The following is a 22,686-nucleotide window of genomic DNA, read 5'->3' as shown; positions in this document are numbered from 1 at the left end:
AGTAAATTCTATTCCCTTTGCGTAGCTCTCATAAATATTTTCTGGGTTCCTGAACTTTCCAGTCGTTACTTCGACTTAAGGGAAGCCATTTGTATTCAGCTAGTGCATTACTACTTTTATATTTCATGAATTTCTACGTTAAGGACGTTTGAATAATTTTTGTAATTTCTAAGTAAAATTAGAATTACTCTCAATTTAGTCAGGCCTTCACCATCATAAGGCTCAATGCAACACAGTATTCTAGAAGTTTTATTCCAGCTGTGACCAAGTTGTGGAATTATCTTCCTAATCGGGTAGTTGAATAAACTTCAGAACTTCAAATTTGTAGTAAATATTTTTATGTTGAACAGGCTTACATAAGTCTTTTTATAGTTTATATATGGCATATCTGTTTTGATGTTACTGTTTTTTAAATAATTTATTGTTATTTTTCCTCATTTATTTATTTCATTATTTCCTTTTTTCTCACGGGGCTATTTTTTCGTGTTGGAACCCCTGGGCTTATAGCATCTTGCTTTTTCAACTAGGGTTGTAGCTTGGCTAATAATAATAATAATAATAATAATAATAATAATAATAATAATAATAATAATAGTTACAAGTTGAATTAATTTGACAGATTTGCTTTTGTTTGTTCATTTTTTCCTTATTTATTCTTTAGATCTATTTCCTGTTTACGGAAGCTTTAACTAAATCAGAACTAATTTTTGTTGGATTTAACCAGTAAAATTTATATTGGAAAAATTATTTACAAGGGAGGTCCAGGCAATGGCTGCTGATGACTCAGCAGGTAGACCTATAGGCTCCCCCAAACCTCCCATCCTTATCTCACAAGGATGGTGAGGTTGCAGACACTACAAGGAACTATCGAGCTTGAGTGGACTCGAACCCTAGTCCGGCAGATCGCCAGGCAAGGACGTTTCCACTATAGTCAATTTTTTTTAGTGAGGCGCATTTGCCCCTACTCGCAGCGGTGCCCTTATAGCTCGGAAATGTTTCCAGCTATCTGATTGGTTAGAATTATCTTGTCCAACCAATCAGCGATCAGGAAACTTTTCAGAGCGAAAGGGGCATCCCTGCGGTGCAAATCTGCCTCACTAAAAAGAATTGACTAAAGGGTACCACAAGGACTCGAACTTCAGTCCGGCAGATCCCCAGGCAAGGACGTCTCTACTAGAGTCAATTTTTTTAGCGAGGCAGATTTCCACCGACTCGCAGGGGTGCCCTTTTATCTCGGAAAAGTTTCCTGATCGCTGATTGATTAGAGAAGATAATTCTAACCAATCAGATAACAGGAAACTTTTCCGAGCTAAAAGGGCACCGCTGCGAGTCGGTGCAAATGCGCCTCATTAAAAAAATGGAATATAGGGTACCAAAGACATTAAAGAATGATATTTAAAATCATACATACATACATACATATAGCAAGGCACTTCCCCCAATTTTGGGGGGTAGCCGACATCAACAAATGAAACAAAACAAAAAGGGGACCTCTACTCTCTACGTTCCTCCAGCCTAACAAGGGACTCAACCGAGTTCAGCTGGTACTGCTAGGGTGACACAGCCCACCCTCCCCCCGTTATCCACCACAGATGAAGCTTCATAATGCTGAATCCCCTACTGCTGCTACCTCCGCGGTCATCTAAGGCATTGGAGGCAGCATAATAACAAATTAAAAATTCTTATCAGAGATGTCACTTACAGCACGTGGTTTCATCTTCCGCTCCAGGACAATCTGCGTTGGAGTCACATTCCTTATCGCTGTGAATGCATTCTCCGGAATCGCAGAGAAAACCCCATTCGGCACATTTGGCTAGAAAGTACGAATGCATTTTTGATAAGATAAGCTAGTTCTCTAGTAAGCAGATAGCCAATATCAGTTACATTGATTAGTACTACATATCACTCATAGAATTTCATATATAATTTTATTTCTAACTTTATGAGATTTTTCCACTCGTGTGCATAAATTTTTTATATCAAAATTATTCAAGTTCTTCCATTGACCATCTGTATTCATATTTTGTAAGATAAGCTAGTCATCTAATCAGCAGATAGCCAGTATCAGCTACATTGATTAGTACTACTTATCTATTTCTCTTATCATTCACTGTATTCCATTTATAACTTTTATTTTTAACCTTACGAGAATTTTCCAATATTGTGCATTAAGTTTGAAAATGGAAATTATTAAAGTTCTTCATTTGACCATCTGTATTAATTTTTTGTAAGATAAGCTAGCTCTCTAGTAAGCAGATAACCTATATCAGCTACATTGATTAGTACTACATATCTATTTCTCTTATCACACAGTATTTCATTTATAACTTTATTTGTAGCCTGAGATTTTTCAATCTTAATTATTCAAATGCTTCATTTGACCATTTGTATTTAAAGCAGTTCGTATTTCTTGATTTACGTTTTCTTAAACTGACAGATAATACAGTCAACCTTCCCTTTGATTAATTATGAGATAATATACAGTTCCCAAGGTTTTAGTTATTATTATACTCAATTTTTCTTAATGAGGCGCATTTGCACTGACTAGCAGCTGTGTCCTTTTAGCTCGGAAAAGTTTCCCTGCTATCTGAATGGTTAGAATTATCTTGTCCAACCAATCAGCAATCAGGAAACTTTTCCGAGCTAAAAGGGCACCCCTGCGAGTCGGTGCAAATCTGCCTCACTAAAAAGAATTGACTATAGTAATTATTATTAGCAAATAAACACATCCCATTACTTACTGCAATTTCTCTCATCTTCCCCGGAAGGGCAATGCTCACGGCCGTCACATCTGAACTCTATAGAGATGTTCGACCCATCGTTACATTTAACTGAAACAAAATCATTAAGAAAATATTCAGTCTACAAAAAAGAATGATGAAGGTTATGACAGAAAGAAAAAATAAGTTAAACTATTCAGTCTACTATAAAATTGATCAAGAATTGAGTTTTTGAAATTAGTTTTATACTTGAAATGTCTTGGAAAAGGCTTTTAAAAGAATTTTAAACACATGAGGGTTTAGCTAAAAAAAAAGTGAGTTGAAACTATTAAAAAAATAATTTTCTATTAAAAGGCAATGTCATGGTTTTGACAGAAAAAAAAATTAAACCCCTCAGTCTATTAGAAAAAAATATATCTAGAATTGAATCTTTGAAATTGATTTTATATTTGAAGTGCCTTGGAAAAAGCTTTTAGATTAAAATAAATCATACCAAGAACTTTATATACTTAAGGTTACAGGGAAAGAAATTCAGTCGTGTTTGGTAGAAATCCTTAGGATAGTTTTATAAATGGTGCTTTCCGACACACATCAGAATGGTAATGCTAAAGTAGATTATGGGAATGTCACTGCTTGAAAGAATGGAAAATTACGAAACAAGAAGAATGGCAGGCGTAGTAAAGATTACAGTGGTGATAAGATTGTCACCATTGAGATGGTGTGGGCACGTGGTGAGGATGGGTGGTGTGGAGGGAGTGAGGAGGGCTTGGGAGGAACCTGTCACAGGGAGAAGATCAAGAGGTAGGCAGAAAATTAGATGGCGAGATAAGGTGAAGGATGATATGGAGAGAGGAGGTTTGGTGGAAGAGGATGCTTTTGATGGAAGGCATTGGAAAGGGCGCATCAGGTAACTGAACCCTTAAGCGAGATAAGGTGAAGGATAATATGGAGAGAAGAGGTTTGGTGGAAGAGGATGCCTTTGATAGAGCGCATTGGAGAGAGCGCATCAGGCAACCGACCCTTTAATGTAGGGATAACGGTGGGAAGGAAGAAAAAGAATGAGAGCAAGGGAGGCAGAGAATTAGATGGCGAGATAAGGTGAAGGATGATATGGAGAGAAGAGGTTTGGTGGAAGAGGATGCTTTTGATAGAAGGCATTGAAGAGGGGGCATCAGGTAACTGACCCCTTAATGTAGGGATAACGGTAGGAAGGAAGGAAGAAGAAGAAGAGAGCGAGGTAGGCAGAGAATTAGATGGCGAGATAAGGTGAAGGATGATATGGAGAGAAGAGGTTTGGTGGAAGAGGATGCTTTTGATAGAAGGCATTGAAGAGGGGGCATCAGGTAACTGACCCCTTAATGTAGGGATAACGGTAGGAAGGAAGGAAGAAGAAGAAGAGAGCGAGGTAGGCAGAGAATTAGATGGCGAGATAAGGTGAAGGATGATATGGAGAGAAGAGGTTTGGTGGAAGAGGATGCCCTTGATAGAAAGCATTGGAGAGGGCGCATCAGGCAACCGACCCCTTAATGTAGGGATAACGGTAGGAAGGAAGAAGAAGAAAAGAACGCGGCGGGGAAGAGAATTAGATGACGAGATAAGGTGAAGGATGATATGGAGAGAAGAGGTTTGATGGAAGAGGATGCCTTTGATAAAAAGCATTGGAGAGGGTGCATCAGGCAACCGACCCCTTAACGTAGGGATAATGGTGAAAGGAAGAAGAAAAGAACGTGGCGGTGAAGGGAATTAGGTGACGAGATAAGGTGAAGGATGATATGGAAAGAGGAGGTTTGGTAGAAGAGGATGCCCTTGATAGAAAGCATTGGAGAGGGCGCATCAGGCAACCGACCCCTTAATGTAGGGATAACGGTGGGAAGGAAGAAGAAGAAGAAAAGAACGCGGCGGTGAAGAGAATTAGATGACGAGATAAGGTGAAGGATGATATGGAGAGAGAAGGTTTGGTGGAAGAGGATGCTTTTCATAGAAAGCACTGGAGAGGTCGAATCAGGCAACCGACCCCTTAATGTAGGGATAACGGTGGGGAAGAAGCTTTCCGACACTTTGAGTGATTAAAAAAAAAAAAAAAAAAAAGAAAAAAAAAAAAAAAAAAAAAGCAAATCAGTGAATACTCACAGCATGTCCAAGTTCCGGTAACTATATCAAAACAGGAATGATTTTCGATCACCTTTTCCTTGGGGTTGGGACTAACAGGATCTGTAACTGTGATATAAAAGGCAGATATTATTCTTTGGTGTTATTTTATTATATAAATATAGGTTTAGTTTGACAAAGTATAGGAGAATATGAGATACAAGAAAATTTTATTTTGCTTATTGTTTTCACCTGTAACGTTATCTCTTTTTTTCCTTGCTGGTGTGGACCCGGGGATCTGTTGGGAAAGTATAAAAGATAAAAGAAATTATTTGAACATTAAAAGTATTTTAATCGCCTTAAAACTTTATAATCTCTTCATGAAAGTGATGTGCAGAAATTTTTTTTTTTTTTTTTTTTTTTTTTTTTTTTTTTTTTTTTTTTTGCATATTTCGGATTTTAAAAGTAGGTTATAACTAAAACTATATTTCCTCGTCCTTACTGTCATGCTAAACAAATCAGTAAATAAATAAATAAATCCATATATAAGTCAGTGTACTAACGTTGATTGATAATATATACATCGTCAAAAATTATCAACGCGAATATGATTGTAGAGTTAATATCTGCACTGATAATTTCACTAACGTAGTTTTGATTATTGTTCATAATATGATGAAGTGAAAAACCCTTTAAAGATAATAACGATATTTTGAAGTTTTGACTTATCAAGACTTTCTCCATAAGGCCGGGAGCACACTAGCGACTCTGTGGCGCCACAAAGCCACAGCATCTTGTGACGGGGATGTGGTCTCCCATAGGTTTCCATTATTTTCAAGTTTTGCCGTGCAAACTAGCGACTGTGGCAAGCGACAGTGGCTCTCTGTCGCTCATCCCGGCAACAGGCGTGGCGTGGCTTTGAAAACAATGGAAACCTATGGGAGACCACATCCCCGCCACACGATGCTGTGGCTTTGTGGCGCCACAGAGTCGCTTGTGTGCTCCCGGCCTAAACTAGGACAAATTTTAGTCAGTCTTTGAAGCAAAAACACCTTAGTTAATGCCAGATATTTTGTGTAGATTTTTAAGGTTTAACTTATCAAAACATTCTTCAAAAATTAAGACAGATTTTGGCAATCTTTGAAGTAGAACTCCAACAATGTTTTTTATGTTGAACACCCTTACATAAGCCCTCTTATTGTTTATATATCAAATATCTGTTCTAATGTTGTTCATTTTTTAGAATATTTTATTTTAATTTTCATTACTTCTTATATCGTTTCTTTATGTCCTTCTTTCCTTTCCTCACTGGGCTATTTTTCTCTGTTGGAGCCCTTGGGCTTATAGCATCTTGCTTTTCCAACTAGGGTTGTAGGTTAGCTAGTAATAATAATAATAGTAATAATAATAATAATAATAATAATAATAATAGTAATAATAATAATAATAAAAATAATGATAATAATCATTTTTATTATTATTATTATTATTATTATTATTATTATAGTAATAATTATTAATAATGATTAATAATAATAATAGTAATAATAATAATTATTATTATTATTACTATTACTATTAATAGTAATAATAATAATAATAATAATAATAATAATAATAATAATAATAATAATAATAATAATAATAATAATAATGAATGCCAGATACATTTTGTAAATTTTGAAGATTCAAAATGAATGACGATATTTTGAAAAATATCAATAACCAAAATACCTCATATCGGCTTCCTAATAATAATAATAATAATAATAATAATAATAATAATAATAATAATAATAATAATAATAATAATAATAATAATGAATGCCAGATACATTTTGTAAATTTTGAAGATTCAAACTGAATGACGATATTTTGAAAAATATCAATAACCAAAATACCTCATAACGGCTTCTTACGGGAAGACTGCCAGTCAAAAACAGCGTGGGTACCAAGTGCCTGGGTCCTTTCTCAATGGACGAGTCTTTACTCTCATCCAGAGAAGCCAGCCAGTTCTTCCTCATCTCCAGAGCGTGGGGCTTCTTCAGGTCTCTGGGTTTCTTGGACAACACAGCAGCGGTTCCTGATTGGGAACTCGGTTTGGTTTCCTTGATTTCATCGCAGACTGGGGAAAGCAAAAACTTGAGAGTAAGTTTTAAGATTTACTGCAATAAGTTGGTTAAGTCATTGTAATACTGTGTACTTAATACCAAGTTTTCTGGGGAACGCAGCAGCGGTTCCTGATTGGGAACTCGGTTTGGTTTCCTTGATTTCATCGCAGACTGGGGAAAGCAAAAACTTGAGAGTAAGTTTTAAGATTTAGTGCAATAAGTTGGTTAAGTCATTGTAATACTGTGTACTTAATACCAAGTTTTCTGGGGAACGCAGCAGCGGTTCCTGATTGGGAACTTGGTTTGGTTTCCTTGATTTCATCGACGACTGGGGAAAGCAAAAATTTTAAGAGTAAGTTTCAAAATTTAGTGCAGTAAGGTGGTTAAGTCATAATTCTGTGTGTTTACTGGAGTGTTGTTCACAAGTTACAGTGGAAAACAATATATGTGTGGTAGTTACATTTTATTCATATTGCATGATTTTGTAAACCATAATGAATACCAAACACTTCGTGTAAAATTTGAAGTTTTAACTTAAGAAAACATTCTCCAGACTCTAAGACAGATTAAGGCAGTTTTTTGAAACAGAAACTCCATAATGAATGCTAAATACTTTCTGTAATTTTTGAAGGTTCAGATTATCATAACTTTTTCAGAAACTAAGACACATTTAGGCAGGTTTTTGAAGCAGAAACATCATGAATGCCAGATATGTTTTTTGTAAATTTTAAAGGTTCAACATCAAAAAAATTCTTCAGAAACTAAGACAAATTTAGGCAGTTTTAAGCAAAAGCACCATAATGAATGCCATATATTTTTTTGTAGATTTTCAAGGTTCAACTTATCAAAACTTTCTCTAGAAACTAAGACAGATTTAGGTAGGTTTTAGAAGTAGAAATTCCATAATGAATGTCGGATATTTTCTGTAAATTTCAAGTCTTAACTTATCAAAACTTTATTCAGAAACTAAGATAAATTGAGGCCGTCTTTGAAGCAGAAACATCATGAATGCCAGATATTTTCTGTAAATTTTGAAGGTTCAACTTATCAAAAATTTCTCCAGAAACTAAGACAGATTTAGGTAGGTTTTTGAAGGAGAAATTCCATAATGAATGCCGGATATTTTTTTGTAAATTTCAAGTCTTAACTTATCAAAACTTTCTTCAGAAACTAAGATAGATTGGGGCAGAGATTGAGGCAGTCTTTGAAGTAGAAACACCATAATGAGTGCAAGATACTTTCTGTAAATTTTTAAGGTTTAACTTATCAAATATTGCTCCAGAAACTAAGACAGATTTAGGCAGCCTTTGAAGTAGAAACACCATAGTGAATGCCAGATACTTTCTGTAAATTTTGAAGGTTCAACATAACAAAATATTCTTTATAAACTGAGACAGATTTTTTTTTTTTTTTTTTTTTTTTAAAGCAGAAACACCATGATGGATGTCAAATATTTTCTGTTAATTTTGAAGGTTTAACATAACAAAATATTTTTTATAAACTGAGACAGATTTAGTGTTTTTTTTTTTTTTTTTTTTTTTTTTTTAAGCAGAAACATTATGATGGATGTCAGATATTTCTTGTTAATTTTGAAGATTCAATTTATCAAAACTTCCCTCGGAAACTTTTACATCTTTAGGGAGTATTTGAAGCAGAAACAGTAGGTTTTAGAAATGCGATAAATACTCAGAAACTAAGACAGACTTAGAGAGTATTTGAAGCAGAAAAAGTAGATTTCAGAATCATGACGTATACTCAAAAAAGAAAAATCCTGAGGACCAACTCACCCGGCACTGAAGCTCTATCATCCATATCCTTGAAGGACCCCCATATAGGATGATTGACAAGGCTGGAAGGCTTTCCCAAAGGATTCAGATTACACACTGTAACAGCTGGAAACTCTTCTACTTTCTTCTCTTTTTCCTGAAGGGGAAAATAAGAGTACACTTAAAAATTTGCATTAAAAAGGCAATAATCCTGGAATAAATGTTTCCAGGCATTTGCAGTTTTAAAAACGAATATATTGACGTAAATGAGTAATACTACAGTCACCAATTAGTAAGAGATTATAACAAAGTAGGGTAGAAATTACGGTCGCCTGTATTTTACTGAAATACGGCTGAGAACAGTATATTTTTACGGAGATTTTTTTTATTAAAATTACGCTTTTTTATAAGTGTAGCTCCACAATTAATTCATAGCTTTGGAATATATTTTGCGTTTAAGTTTATATAATGCAAGTTGATAATTTGTCAACTAACCATCTAATACGTCTTAATTTTATAAATTTAGTCTAGTGAGTTTCATCTTAGTTTATTGATCTGTCACTCAAAACTTCTAATTGTTGCGATGTTTACTGCTGTTTACATTTTGTCATATAGTCACTTTTTATGAATATCCTTTTAAAGCTAAATATCATATATATATATATATATATATATATATATATATATATATATATATATATATATATATACACATATATATATATATATATATATATATATATATATATATGTATATATATACATATATATATATGTATGTATGTATATATGAGTGTGTGTGTATTTGCACACTTTATATATACATATATATATATATATATATATATATGTGTGTGTGTGTGTATATATATATATATATATATATATATATATATATATATAGAGGTTGATGTGTGTGCATAATATACACACAATCACATAAATTACATACGGTTATATGCATACAGTACATACACACATTATCTATCTATCTATCTATCTATCTGCCTATATATACATATATATATATATATATATATATATATATATAGAGAGAGAGAGAGAGAGAGAGAGAGAGAGAGAGAGAGAGAGAGAGAGAGAGAGAGAGGGGGGGGTACATTCTGTCACCTGAACATCCTGTACATCTCATCGAGCAGCTGTTTCAACTAATTAATTGTTTTTATGAGCCCTTGTCTTGTTTTTCTTTTTTTGTACAATTACCTCTTATTGTCTGAACCTTTCTTCAAGTACTTGTGTTTGCTCAATTACGTCCGAATTAGCAGATATTTATTAGCAATTAACATTATTAAAATAATTAAATATAAGCTAACCTTTAAATTGTCATCTAGTCAGATTCTAGAAATGTCATAAAAGTCCTCAATAGTTGATTATGTAATCACAATAAAGCCTTTTTTAGTAACTAAATGGCAAACTTTGTGGAGTAATGAATAAGAAAATAATAAATGGAAGTGAATAAAACCAGGTGTATCCCCCATAGAAATTAAACCAGAAATATGGCGCATTGGTAATAGGAGATTGGCTCATGTGGTTTCAATGCAGTTAACATAGTTCCTAAAATTTTTACACGATAATTTTTTTTTTTTTTTTTTTTTTTTTTTAAGATATCAAAATGCAGGCTTTGGACATAGACTTTTGTGTGCCATTTTATGGGCTTTTTTTAGATTTAAATATATTTTGAGAAATGTGGGTTTAATGGATAAAAATTGAATATTTATTTATAGCGTTCTTTTTATCTATTTTCTTTCTTTCTTTCTTTTTTTTAAGATATCAAAATTCAGACTTTGGTCATAGACTTTTGTCTGACATTTTATCGGATTTTTTTTAAGATTTTAATATTTTTTGAGAAATGTGGGTTTAATAGATAATAGAATTTTTATTTATAGCGTTTTTTACATCTAATCTGTTTTTAATTAAGCCTTCTTGAATTTATTCGGTCCAATTCTATAAGTCTTGTTTGACTCATTAGACTCGATAATCTGTCCGCTTTTAATGAAGAAATTTTATAGAAGTTTTTTATCTAATATATTTTTATCAGTTAGATTTAATTAATCCTTCTCGAATCTATCCGGGCCTCTTTTGTAAGAGTCGATTACAGCTCACTGGGCTAAATAATCAGTCTCCTGGCCAGACAGTACTACATTGGATCCTTCTCTCTGGATACGGTTCATTTTCCATTTGCCTACACATACACCGAATAGTCTGGCCTATTCTTTACATTTCTCCTCTGTCCTCATACACCTGACAACACTGAGATTACCAAACAATTTTTCTTCTCTCAAGGGGTTAACTACTGCACTGTAATCGGTCAGTGGCTACTTTCCTCATGGTAAGGGTAGAAGGGACTCTTTAGCTATGGTAAGCAGCTCTTCTAGGAGAATGACACTCCAAAATCAACCCATTGTTCTCTAGTCTTGGGTAGTGTCATAACCTCTGTACCATGGTCTTCCACTGCCTTGGGTTAGAGCTCTATTCACTTGCTTGAGGGTACACTCGGGCACACTGTTCTCTCTTGTTTCTCATCCTCTTGTTTTGTTAAAGTTTTTATAGTTTATATAGGAAATATTTAATATTGTTGCTGTTCTTAAAACAATTAATTTTTTCCTTGTTTCCTTTCCTCACTGGGCTGTTTTCCCTGTTGAGCCCCTGGTCTTATAGCATCCTGCTTTTCCAACTAGGGTTGCAGCTTAGCAAATAATAATAATAATAATAATAATAATTATAATAATAATAATATAATGAAAAAAAAACTCATCCCTTAATCATTAATTTTCTCCAGTATACTATCTTCCCATAACTACCTTATTAAGTCACCTATATTGTTTACAAACAATCATTTGAAAACAACGTTGCCAGTTAAGCCTTTTTGGGGCTAGAAAAAACTCCAAATTTTTCCCTTTTTTCGTGCTAGATACCTATATTTGGCCTTTTTGAAACTGGTTAGCCTTAAATGCTATATTTTCGGCCTTTTTCTTCTATTAGGTCGGCCTTTTAAAGCTGCAGTCGATCAGACGTTGGCCTTTTCTCATTTGGAAAACCTGGCAACCTTGTTTGAAAACTTCAAAGAGTCATTGAACTATCTAACTGTATAGTTATTGTTTTGTGTTCGTTTGACTTTTTGAGACCATGTCGTCTGGCCAAAACTTACTTCCTTTTAACATTGCTTGTGTGTTCAGTTTAAGTCATTTCGTGTAAAAATTTCATGGAATTATAACTTCGTGTTCCTTTCATACACAGCTGCGTAAGTGAATAATTGAACCCGTATTATTATTATTATTATTATTATTGTTTTGTTATTGTTGTTGTTGTTATTATCATCATTATTGAGGGTCTTTGCATAGGAGATGATGATGATGATGAAGATGATGATTATTATTATTATTATTATTATTATTATTATTATTATTATTATTATTATTGTTGTTGTTGTTGTTGCTATCATCATTATTGAGGGTCTTTGCATAGAAGATGATGATGATGATGATGATTATTATTATTATTATTATTATTATTATTATTATTATTACAAGCTAGGCTATAACCCTAGTTGGAAAAGCAAGATGCTATAAGCCCGAGAGCTCCAACAGGGAGGAAATGAAACAAGGAAATAAATGGACTACAAGAGAAGAATAAACTATCAAAATAGGTGTGGATATAGTCATAGGATAGATATAAGTAGACCGTGTGTCTAGTGAAACTGACAGCCAGTCAATTGTGTAACATGTACTGTGTCAGCTATTTGATTATAGTTACCATCTTTGAAGAAAACTGGGGATATTATTGTGTTGTGTTAACTATACAGTACATATCCTCAATTGAATTAAGGAATTAAAATTGCGGTCAGTTTGTATATTTTACCCATTGATATATTATTATTATTATTATTATTATTATTATTATTATTACTTGCTAAGCTACAACCCTAGTTGGAAAAGCAGGATGCTAAAAGCCCAGGGGCTCCAACAGGGAAAATAGCCCAGTGAGGAAAGGAAAAAGTGAAAAATTAAATAGTTTAAGAAGAGTAACATCATTAAAGTAAAAATCTCCTTTATAAACTTTAACAAAACAAGAGGAAGAGAAATTAGGTAGAATAGTGTGGTCGAGTGTACCCTCAAGCAAGAGAACCTAAATACCAACTGACTACTAGGGTACTACGTTCAGCTGGGCTCACAAGGCACTAGAAGAGTTGGAAGACTCAGGCCTACATGGCTGAGGACTATAAAGCGCGAAGTAGGAGATGATGAACGGAGAAGTATTTAATTAAAAGCTCAGGATGGAGACGACTGGGGAAATCGAACCGAGGCCCTTTGCGTCAATAGGCGTAGGAGGAGATGATGATGTTGACTATAGTCCATTTCTTTTAGCGAGGCAGATTTGCACCGACTCGCAGCGGTGCCCTTTTAGCTCGGAAAAGTTTCCTGATCGCTGATTGGTTAGAATTATCTCGTCCAACCAATCAGCGATCAGGAAACTTTTCCGAGCTAAAAGGACACCGCTGCGAGTCGGTGCAAATCTGCATCGCTAAAAGAAATTGACTTTAGGGTACTGGTCTTTTAATTGTTTTTCAGTGCAAAGATGGATTAAAAATTGATTAATTAATTGCTTTAATCTTACCTCACGGTTGATTTTCGTTGGGTAATGATAATAATCGGCTATGATGACCAGTATGTGATACAGCGCCCAAATAGTTAGGCCTATGCATAAACATGACCATAGCAGGCGGCGATGCCAACTCCGCTGTCTGTAAACGAAAAGAAATATGTTAAGGTAAAGGTAAAGATGTCTGGTTTCAGGTACACTTTGGGTAATATTTGGGTAATACGTTCTGGTAAGCATCTATTATGATCTGAAGTTGGGTAATATTTCGGTTGATTCCCACCCAGCGCCATTACCGCTTGCCAGTACATAGGAGCTTGATTTTTTTGTCCCTTCGCGAGCGAAGCGAGCGCACGGCTCAGCAAAAACCATTAGATTTCGGTGATATTTCGATAGTCTAATGGATTTTGGTCTGCCGTGCGCTCGCTTCGCTCGCGGGAATTAAAAAAGAAAAGAAAAAAAAAAACTTCAAATTTCTATGGACTGGCAAGCAGTAATGGCGCTAGGTGGGACACTACCGAAATATTACCCCACTTTTATCATAATAGATGCTCACCAGAACGTCAGCCGGGCAAGCCCAACCCACCACTGTTGTGCCCAAACAAAGCATTGACCTCCTCAGTAAACGGCTGAAACTCACGGTCCCGGGCTAGGATCGATCTGCTGTCATGCTAATGCTAGGCGAACACGTTACCAATGTAATTTAATTTGTGAATGATGGAATTATTTATTAATTTGGATAAAGGAGTAATGGGACTGTAATGAAGTGAGTGGGATCAATTTATACTCGAAATGAAGACATAGAGATACGTATAATGTTTACTTGGACATAATCCTTTACTGTCAAAAGAATATATATTCAATTATTAGCAGTTAGATAACCCTGTAAATATGATTTCTTGGGTAATAATAATGGAAAATATCCCCCATAGGGTTCCGCCTGATACATAAAAAAGCAACCTAATTAGTACATTTGTTAATGTACCAAGGAATTGTGATGTCATCTTCTGTTAAAGAGAAGAAAGCAATGATTGGATTTAATATGACTTGAAATCACCGGTCATGTGTATATATATATATATATATATATATATATATATATATATATATATATATATATATATATATATATATATATATATACTGTATATATATATACTGTATATATATACATATATATATATATATATATATATATGTATATATATGTATGTATATGTATATATATATTTATATATATATATATATATATATAAATATATATATATATATACTGTATATATATATATATATAACGGATTTTGAGCGAAGCGAAAAATCTATTTTTGGGTGAAATGGCCATGTCGTCCTGATGGAAGTTCCTATAGGGTAGCTTCCTAGGGTATATTACAACTACGGCGATATTCCCAGAGAATTTACCTTAAGGTACCAGAATTCTAACTCCTGGAGCAAGTATCCCTCGTGAAAGGGATATCGCGACATATCAGAGGACGTATTCTAGACACGTCACATGGCAATCTACGACCTGAACAGAGATTTCGTCTCGTAGGAGGTGATTGACGAGATACGAATTCGGGAAAGAAAAAGGGGAGCCGCTCCCAAGGCTTCCCTATCCCCCGATTCGTATGCGTGCCTGGCGCCAATCCTGGCGCCATCTGTATTCCTTGTAGCGTACACGAGGTGCTACAGATACTGTATGTAGGGAGGGGTCCTACAGCCCTTTCTTAGAAAGGCAAGGGCGGGTCCATCAGGACGACATGGCCATTTCACCCAAAAATAGATTTTTCGCTTCGCTCAAAATCCGTTTTTTGGGCTCAAGCCATGTCGTCCTGATGGAAGTGTACCAGAGCATTACTGTATCTGTGGATTCTCAGAACGTGCCGTACTCCCCGGAGGTAATTTTTTCCCGGTCGACTAGACCTAGAGACCTAAGATGTTACCGTTATACATCTTTTCAACTAACTATAAACTATGTTAGAGCTTCCTTCCCCCTACAGGGAAGAGTCCTACTAGACTCTGGAAAAGTCTCGAAGAGTACATATATCTATGTATGAATACCAGGCAAGCTAATATAGTGGTCTCGCCCTATATTAAGTAAAGCATAGTTTGTAAAGGACCACTGCGTCAATATGAAATATCGACCAGTTTTCCGCACAATACTTGTATTGGACAAAGGTTTTATATCCGCATAGGAGGAAAACCAATGCAACATAGCTTGCATAAAGGAACAATTCTATTAGAATTATCCCAGATAAGGTACATAGAATGAATGCTCAATTATACCAATAAATTGACACAGGTGAAGGAGACGCAAGGTTCTCAAGAACCAGATTATTGACAGGCAATAAATAGACAGGTTAACCACAATTATATATATATATATATATAAGAAGAGGATAACCCAAAACTTTAAGCATAAGTATGATAGTAAACAGAGCTTGTTTGTCTGAAAGAAAAAACATTAGATGCCACTTTTAAGATACTGAGGTATCAAAGTCATAAAAGCCTGTATTACAAATCAATGACATTAGCGTTAGAAATGCTCGGCACACATGTCTGCACTTATGCTAGGTTCACCTTCGGAAATGGAACAGTCTGGATGGGCAACACAGTGCCCTCACTTAGTTTGTAATACAGTATGTAACTACACACTCACCCTGGAATTAATCGTCCCAATTAAGACCACTGTTCCTCGCAGAGTTAAACAGTAGGGTTAACACCGCGACCCACTGCTACCACAGATCTCTTTTAGTTCCTCTACTTGCTTCGCATAGTGGCGAAAGAACACTCTGGAAGACTTCCAGCCAGTGTATGAACGGAGATGTTCAAAATCCATACAATTAAAGAAATTTAAGAATGAGGCAACTTTCCTCGGATCGTGACCTGCGGGTGTATTGTCAGGATCCGCTCTGCGAATAAAATATGTGATTTTCGCTCTGAGTTGATTCAGAGATAAATTTGAGCCTGATGTTTCTCCCCTGAATAGTTGACCACCCTTGAAGTCTGAAGTTCTATGAAGATAGACCTTTAGGCATTCTACTGGACATAGAGATGCATCTTCTTTCAGAGGGCAGATTCTCCAGGGACCCCACCTGTTGGTGGGTAACTCATTCTTGGCGAGAAACGTAGGATCCGGAAACAGGTTCAGTTCTTCCCCATCCAGGAACTGAACACGACCTGCCTCTCTCGAGAGGCTACAATCTCACTAACCCTGGCCCCGGACGCGAGTGCAAAATAGGAAAATAACTTTTTGTGTCAAATCCTTTAACGCACACTCTTCATTGCTCAACAGAGAAGCGAAATGAAGAACTTGTCTAAAGACCATGAAATGGGCTTTGGAGGTGCTGAAGGTCTGAGCCTAGCACAGGCTTTCGGGACTTTATTAAAGATCTCGTTACCTAGGTCGACCTGGAAGGCATATAGAATGGGTCTTGTCAAAGCAGACTTACACGCTGAAATCGTGTTCGCTGCCAACCCTTGACCATGGAGGTGGGGAAAAAAGATAAGCAGAAGTCTGTCAAGATCTCCTGCGGAATCTTCGCCTTGACAAAAGGCCACCCATTTTCTCCAAGATGACTCATATTGCCTTCTAGTAGATTTGCATTTATATTCCTCAAGGAAGTCTATACTGGCTTTTGAAATCCCGAAACGCTTTCTCACCCCTAGGGAGAGAAAATCATGAACTGCAGGGTCCGGGTTTTCTGTAATGAAGCGCAGACAGTTGACTTCTGGACTCGCTGGGTCAGAACTGGATCTGGTAGTGGTACAAACTTCAGCTACAGTTCCAATGCCAGGAGGAACCACACGCTGTTCGGCCACTTGTGGGCCACTATTGCCGCTACCCTTTGAAGGATCTCAGTTTGTTGAGGACCCTCAACAGAAGGTTGTGAGGAGGGAACAGATAAATCTTGGACCATCTGTTCCAGTCGAGGGACATCGCGTCCACTGCTTCCGCTAAGGGGTCCTCGTACGGGGCACGTACAGGGGCAACTTCTTGTTGTCTTTCGTCGCAAAGAGGTCTATCTGCAGTTCTGGGACTGATTCAGAATGAAGGAGAATGATCCTGCGTCTAAGGACCATTCCGACTCTATCGGTGTGAACCTGGATAGAGCGTCCGCTGTCACATTGCGGACTCCTTGAAGGTGAACTGCCGACAGGTACCACTTCTTCTTTTCCGCCAATCGGAAGACGGCCAACATCACCTGGTTGAGAGGTGGTGACCTCGATCCTTGTCGATTCAAGTATCTTACAACTACCTCGCTGTTTATTACCACTTTATGTGGAACGGATGATGCGGGGAGACTTTCTTTAAGGTAAGGAGCACTGCCCTAGCTTCTAGAAAGTTTTATGAGAAAGGTCTTGAATAGCCTGGACCAAGTCCCCTGGACTTTTTTCCGATGAGAGTGACCTCCCCATCCCTCCTTTGAGGCGTCTGAGTGAATCGTCACCGACGGGGGAGGTGGCTGAAGAAGAACCTGACTTCTTTAGATGTCTGGCTTGGGACCAAGGCCTGAGAAGAGTACTTAGCCGAAGCGGCTGGTCTTCTCAGATCTCTTCACGCGTTTGATGCATAACTTCTCCAAACTCCGATTGCATCCTTTATCTGTGCTCTTAGCACTGGGTCTGTCACCGAAGCAAACTGGAGAGAGCGCAGTACTCTCTCCTGCTCGTGTCTTGATATCCTTTCGGAATCTTGAAGTCTCTTGACAGAACCCGCTATCTCCTTCCTTTTCTTCGCCGGGGTGGAGAAACGGTGTGACAAAAGGTCCCAGTGGATCTTAGCCACTGGAACTTTTGAGATGGAGAAAGTCGAGACTTTTTCTGTTGATCTTGAAGCCTAGGTACTCTAGGAACTGGATCACTTGACTGGAAGCTTGCAAGCATTCTGTCTCGGATGCTGCCCACACCAACCAGTCGTCCAGGTAGGCTACTACCTGAATTCCCTTTAGGCGAAATTGTTTGAGAGCTACGCTCGCAAGCTTCGTAAAAATCCTTGGGGCTATGTTTAGCCCGAATGGCATGGCTCCGAAGGCGTATAGTCTTCGTTGTAGCCTGAACCCTAGGTAGGGGGAGAGTCGATGGCTAATTGGAATGTGCCAGTAGGCGTCTGACAAGTCTATAGAGACGGAATATGCCCTCTTGGGCAGTAAGGTCCTTATGTGTTGCAGTGTTAGCATTTTGAATTTGCAATTCACTATGAACTTGTTAAGTGGCGACAAGTCCAGAATGACTCTGAGCTTTTCCGAGTCTTTCTTGGGAACACAAAACAGCCTCCCTTAGAAATTGATGGGCTTCACCCTTTTTCTCCAACCGTTCTTGAACGTACTCCTCCATAACGGGGGTGGAGTGTTGGAAAAACCGAAGGTACGGGGGTGGAGTGCTGTACCAGCTCCCGCCCAGTCCATTCTTGAGTAGGCTGTGGGCCCAGGGATCGAAGGTCCACCGATCCCGAAATTTCATAAGTCTCCCTCCTACCGGTATCACCTCACTTGGACTGCCGTCCTGAGGTCTTGCCTTCCTGACCACGACCACCCCTGAATCCCCTTCCCCTTGAGGGGCGTCTAGACGAGCCTCTGGCTGCTCCTCTAGGCTTTGCTCGAAAGGAAGTAGACTGCCCTTCGAACGCTGGGGTGAATGCCGTGGACTGTGTCGACACGGCCTGGGGTACCCACTGAAAGGTGGTCGGGGTTTGTGCCACGATCTGGGGCACTGGGGGCAATGGCAATTGCAGTTGCTGTTGCTGTCTAAGAGGCTTGGCTGGCCGAGACGGTAGCCTAGTCCTCATAGTCTTCCTCTTTGGTTGAGGACCCTCATCCGGGGAAGACTTTCTTTTGATAGCCAGGCCCCACTTCTGGAGAAGGTTTCTATTCTCCAAGGCGGCTTTATCAAAAACTTCTTTGACCAAGTCGGTAGGGAAAAAGGTCTTTTCCCCAAATGTTGGAGGAGATTAGTTTCTTTAGCTCGTGCCTCACCGTAGCCGAGGTAAACACGAACTCCCTACAAGCTCTCCTTGCCTTGACGAAGCCATAAAGGTCCTTCGTCACTGTGGCCAGATGAGGCTTGGCCACTACCATGAACATTTCATGGACCTTGGGGTCACTTGCCATCGTCTCGAGAGTAGTCTGAAGAGACATTGAGGCAGTCAGTCTTTCTTTTGTATCGAACTCACTTCGCAAAAGAAAGTCAGACAGCTTAGGGAGGTCCTTGCCGAACTGACGTCCGGCAATATCAGCCTCCAACTTTCCCACTGAGAACGTAAGATGGACGTCCTTCCAGTCTTTGTGGTCCATAGGCAGGGCCAGCGACAAGGGTTTACACTCCTCTAGGGAGGGGCAAGACTTGCCGGCCTCGATTGCTTTTAGTACAGCCAGAAACCCTTTCTATAAAAGGGGGAAGGCTCTAGTAGGCGAGGACACAAAGGAAGGGAGCTTCCTATTCAATGCAGCTACCTTTGAGTTAGAGAAGCCCCTCTCTTTCATCGAGGATGAAAGTAGAGCTTGAGCCTTAGCATGGTCCATCACTATGACCTCCTTCGGCTCTGTCTCCTCCTTTGAAGCTGGTTCCTTCCTCAGCCGGACATAACAGTCCGGATATGATGCCTTGCTGGGCCAGAATTCCACCCTCCAGGGGAACTGAGCCCAGCTTATCCGAGATGACGATCTTTCCAGTCGTCATCGGCATGTGCTCAGCATACCTCCATGGGTTAGCATCTGAGCACAAGGGAAGGTCTTTCACATTGAGCTTTTTCTGGGGCCCATGTGATTCTGCAAGGCACTGCATTCGCAGTTCCATTGCAGCCGCCTTCTCCTGATTCTCCTTCTGGATTTGTTGGATCATTCCAACAATAGAAGAGAGGGCCTGTCCCAGCTCTACTGGGAGACCGGCCGATGTAGAGGGGCTTGAACTTCATCCTGGGCTTCTGCCAGGAGGTCTTCCTCCTGACACCCGTCCACATCAGATATCCTGTCATTTAGCTGGATGTCTTGCATCGCGACCGCGACTTCAGCATCCACCTGGATCTGAACTTAGGGGATCTCCTCTTGAGGCTGGGGAATCACTGCATCAGCTGATGCCTTAGGGAAAAAATACGCCCTCATCTTCTCACTTGGAAGATAAGGGCCAGAAGTGTTCTTTTGGAAGCCCCTTACCCAGGTACGAAGCTTCTTCCTAGCTATTTAAATGTCTCATTAATCAGGTTAGTGCACACAGTACATACCTGAGGGTCCCAATACCGGAGATCATCCTTGGAGACAGCGTATGCTGCGTGTCTCCTACAAAACTCATGTCCGCAGAGGTTCTTGCTGCTGACATTGCAGAAAGCACTTCCCCACTTCGGAGTGTCCTTCTGTAAAGAGAAGAAATTTCCATGAGTATCAAGTGAACTATGTATCACTGGATATGCATAGTATAGCATAACAATTCAGAAAGGAAAGACACACACTTGTGTTTCCCTCACAACCCATTGTTGCAGCCTTCCAGATAATAAAATCAAAATGGTTTATCTCTTCTAGAGTAACCAATGCAAGGTTTCCAGAGGAAACAGGTGGAGCTCACACCTAGGCAATGATTTTAAAATCCTGGATAATAGACAGGGAAGAACTCTGCTTCCTATCTGAGGGCAACAGCAAAGGGCTGTGCAAGAAAACACAATAGTGTTAGAAGATACAGTGCTGTACCTAAACCTTTACTATAGTTTTCTTCTTACTGTATATGCTATACAGAAGAATACTAGTACAGTATAGGAGGATGTGTGCCGGCCTGCCTTTGCCGGCCGGCACACACCACAACTAGCTTTAAAGTATACTACTTAACAGCTATAGGGCGGCAGCACTCTGGTTCAAATGCCTGTGCCGGTCGGCAGCAGCTGCCGGCCGGCAACAGCCAGTGTTGGCCGGCAATGACTGCCGGCCAGCAACTACACAAGGTAGTACCCAGCTGCCGGCCACACTCTTGGTGACCGGCAGACAAGGACTGACATAAGCCGGCCGGCAAAGGTACAAGACCGATGCCAGCCGGCAGCAAAAGAACCAGAAGACTACACCTGCCCGGCTGCCGGCCTCATAGGCCGGCAGCCGCGGCAGCCGGGACAGGTACAGCACTAGAAGAAAATAGAATGGATGCCGGGATAAGAGTGTACACAACCCCCCAAGCCCGGCAACCGAAAGAGTGCATATAAGGAAGGGGAGAAACTTAATTCAGGCTTCCTTGACCAATGCCGTCCGGCTCTGCCGGCAGGCATGGATGAGGGACCAAGAGAGGTCCGGGCAGCACTCGAAAACATAAGACCCTTGCCGGCCAGCATCTCTGCCGGCCGGCAATGGGCTTAGTCAATTCCACATCCCAACCTATACTAGGTCCAGAAGTAGAACGACGTACAGTACAGTAATACCCCTGCCGGCCAGCTCTGCCGGCCGGCAAGGTACAGTACAGTAATGGCTAGGCCATTACGGAGATAGAGGGGGAAGGGACAAGAGGGTCCTGCCAACCTTGCTTTAGTGACAGATCACCCGCAGCCAAGAACTTTGTCTTAGCCTAAGGGAGATCTAAGGGAAAGGGCCAGCAATACTTGCCAGCTTCCAGAGCACCAAAGCAAGGAAGGCGTTGCTACTCCCAAGGGAAGAACTTATCCTCCCCCGAGAACAGCAACAGGACTTAGTCTGGTCGATCACAAAAGAAGGAATCATAACTTACAGAAACCTTCGGTAGTGACCTAAGGGAGCTAAGCTCCCTTTGTAAGTGTTAGGTCAGCGAGGGAGACTCTGCCCCAAGCCAGACAACACGGACTCAGACTAAAAAACTCTGTTGTTCTGTCCCTCTTTGAACCAGACTTACTGGAACAGGAAGGTACAGTAACACCCTAGTATAGTTTTATCGAAAATAAATTCGGAAAAAACCACTTAGGGATAAGCCCAAGGCTTAAACAGAGGGAAAGGGATTGCATACCTTCTCCGAAGAAAAGAAAGCAACCGGGGAGTATGATAAAGTATACTAAGGCTCCATAAGCAATTAGCCTAGGCACCAAGAGAATCGATTACCTAATTCACCGAAACTCACACGTATACAATCTTGGAAATATTCCACACAGTCTTAAATGTATAAAATATAGCCTAAAGCTTCAATAAAATTTTAATTACACTCGGAAAAACCAAAATCATGCATGAAGTACTAGGACCAAACGACTAGGCTACATGGCCTAGCGTAGGCCAGAATGGCGAATACTTCGCCAAATAATACTAAGCACGAAAGGAAATCCTATGTAAAGCTAAATAGCTAAAATTTATTAAAGCAAAACAACCAGGAATGTCACTCTGACTAACTAATTTATACCTAGCGAGTGACAGTGTCCAGGACACCTCTGGTAGGCTACGGCTCTTGTATCAAAGATTA

The 22,686-nt window shown here is 38.9% G+C and overlaps 1 protein-coding gene across 1 annotated transcript in view; it reads right to left on the bottom strand.

Annotated features, from left to right (window-relative positions):
* LOC137639093 (uncharacterized) overlaps positions 1-22,686 on the bottom strand; it is a 59,269-nt gene that overhangs the window by 26,271 nt on the left and 10,312 nt on the right. Inside the window, exons 3-9 of the mRNA XM_068371416.1 lie at positions 13,318-13,444; positions 8,707-8,842; positions 6,710-6,933; positions 5,061-5,106; positions 4,851-4,937; positions 2,742-2,831; positions 1,703-1,813 (exon numbers count right to left, since the gene is read on the bottom strand). Coding sequence (XP_068227517.1) covers positions 1,703-1,813; positions 2,742-2,831; positions 4,851-4,937; positions 5,061-5,106; positions 6,710-6,933; positions 8,707-8,842; positions 13,318-13,444 — 821 coding nt within the window. The remainder of the gene's footprint in view (positions 1-1,702; positions 1,814-2,741; positions 2,832-4,850; positions 4,938-5,060; positions 5,107-6,709; positions 6,934-8,706; positions 8,843-13,317; positions 13,445-22,686) is intronic.

This window comes from Palaemon carinicauda, chromosome 4, assembly GCF_036898095.1.
Source record: "Palaemon carinicauda isolate YSFRI2023 chromosome 4, ASM3689809v2, whole genome shotgun sequence".
In the NCBI taxonomy this organism is placed as follows: domain Eukaryota; kingdom Metazoa; phylum Arthropoda; class Malacostraca; order Decapoda; family Palaemonidae; genus Palaemon; species Palaemon carinicauda.
The sequence above is the reverse complement of the archived record's forward strand: the minus strand, read 5'-3'. Positions and strand labels throughout refer to the sequence as shown.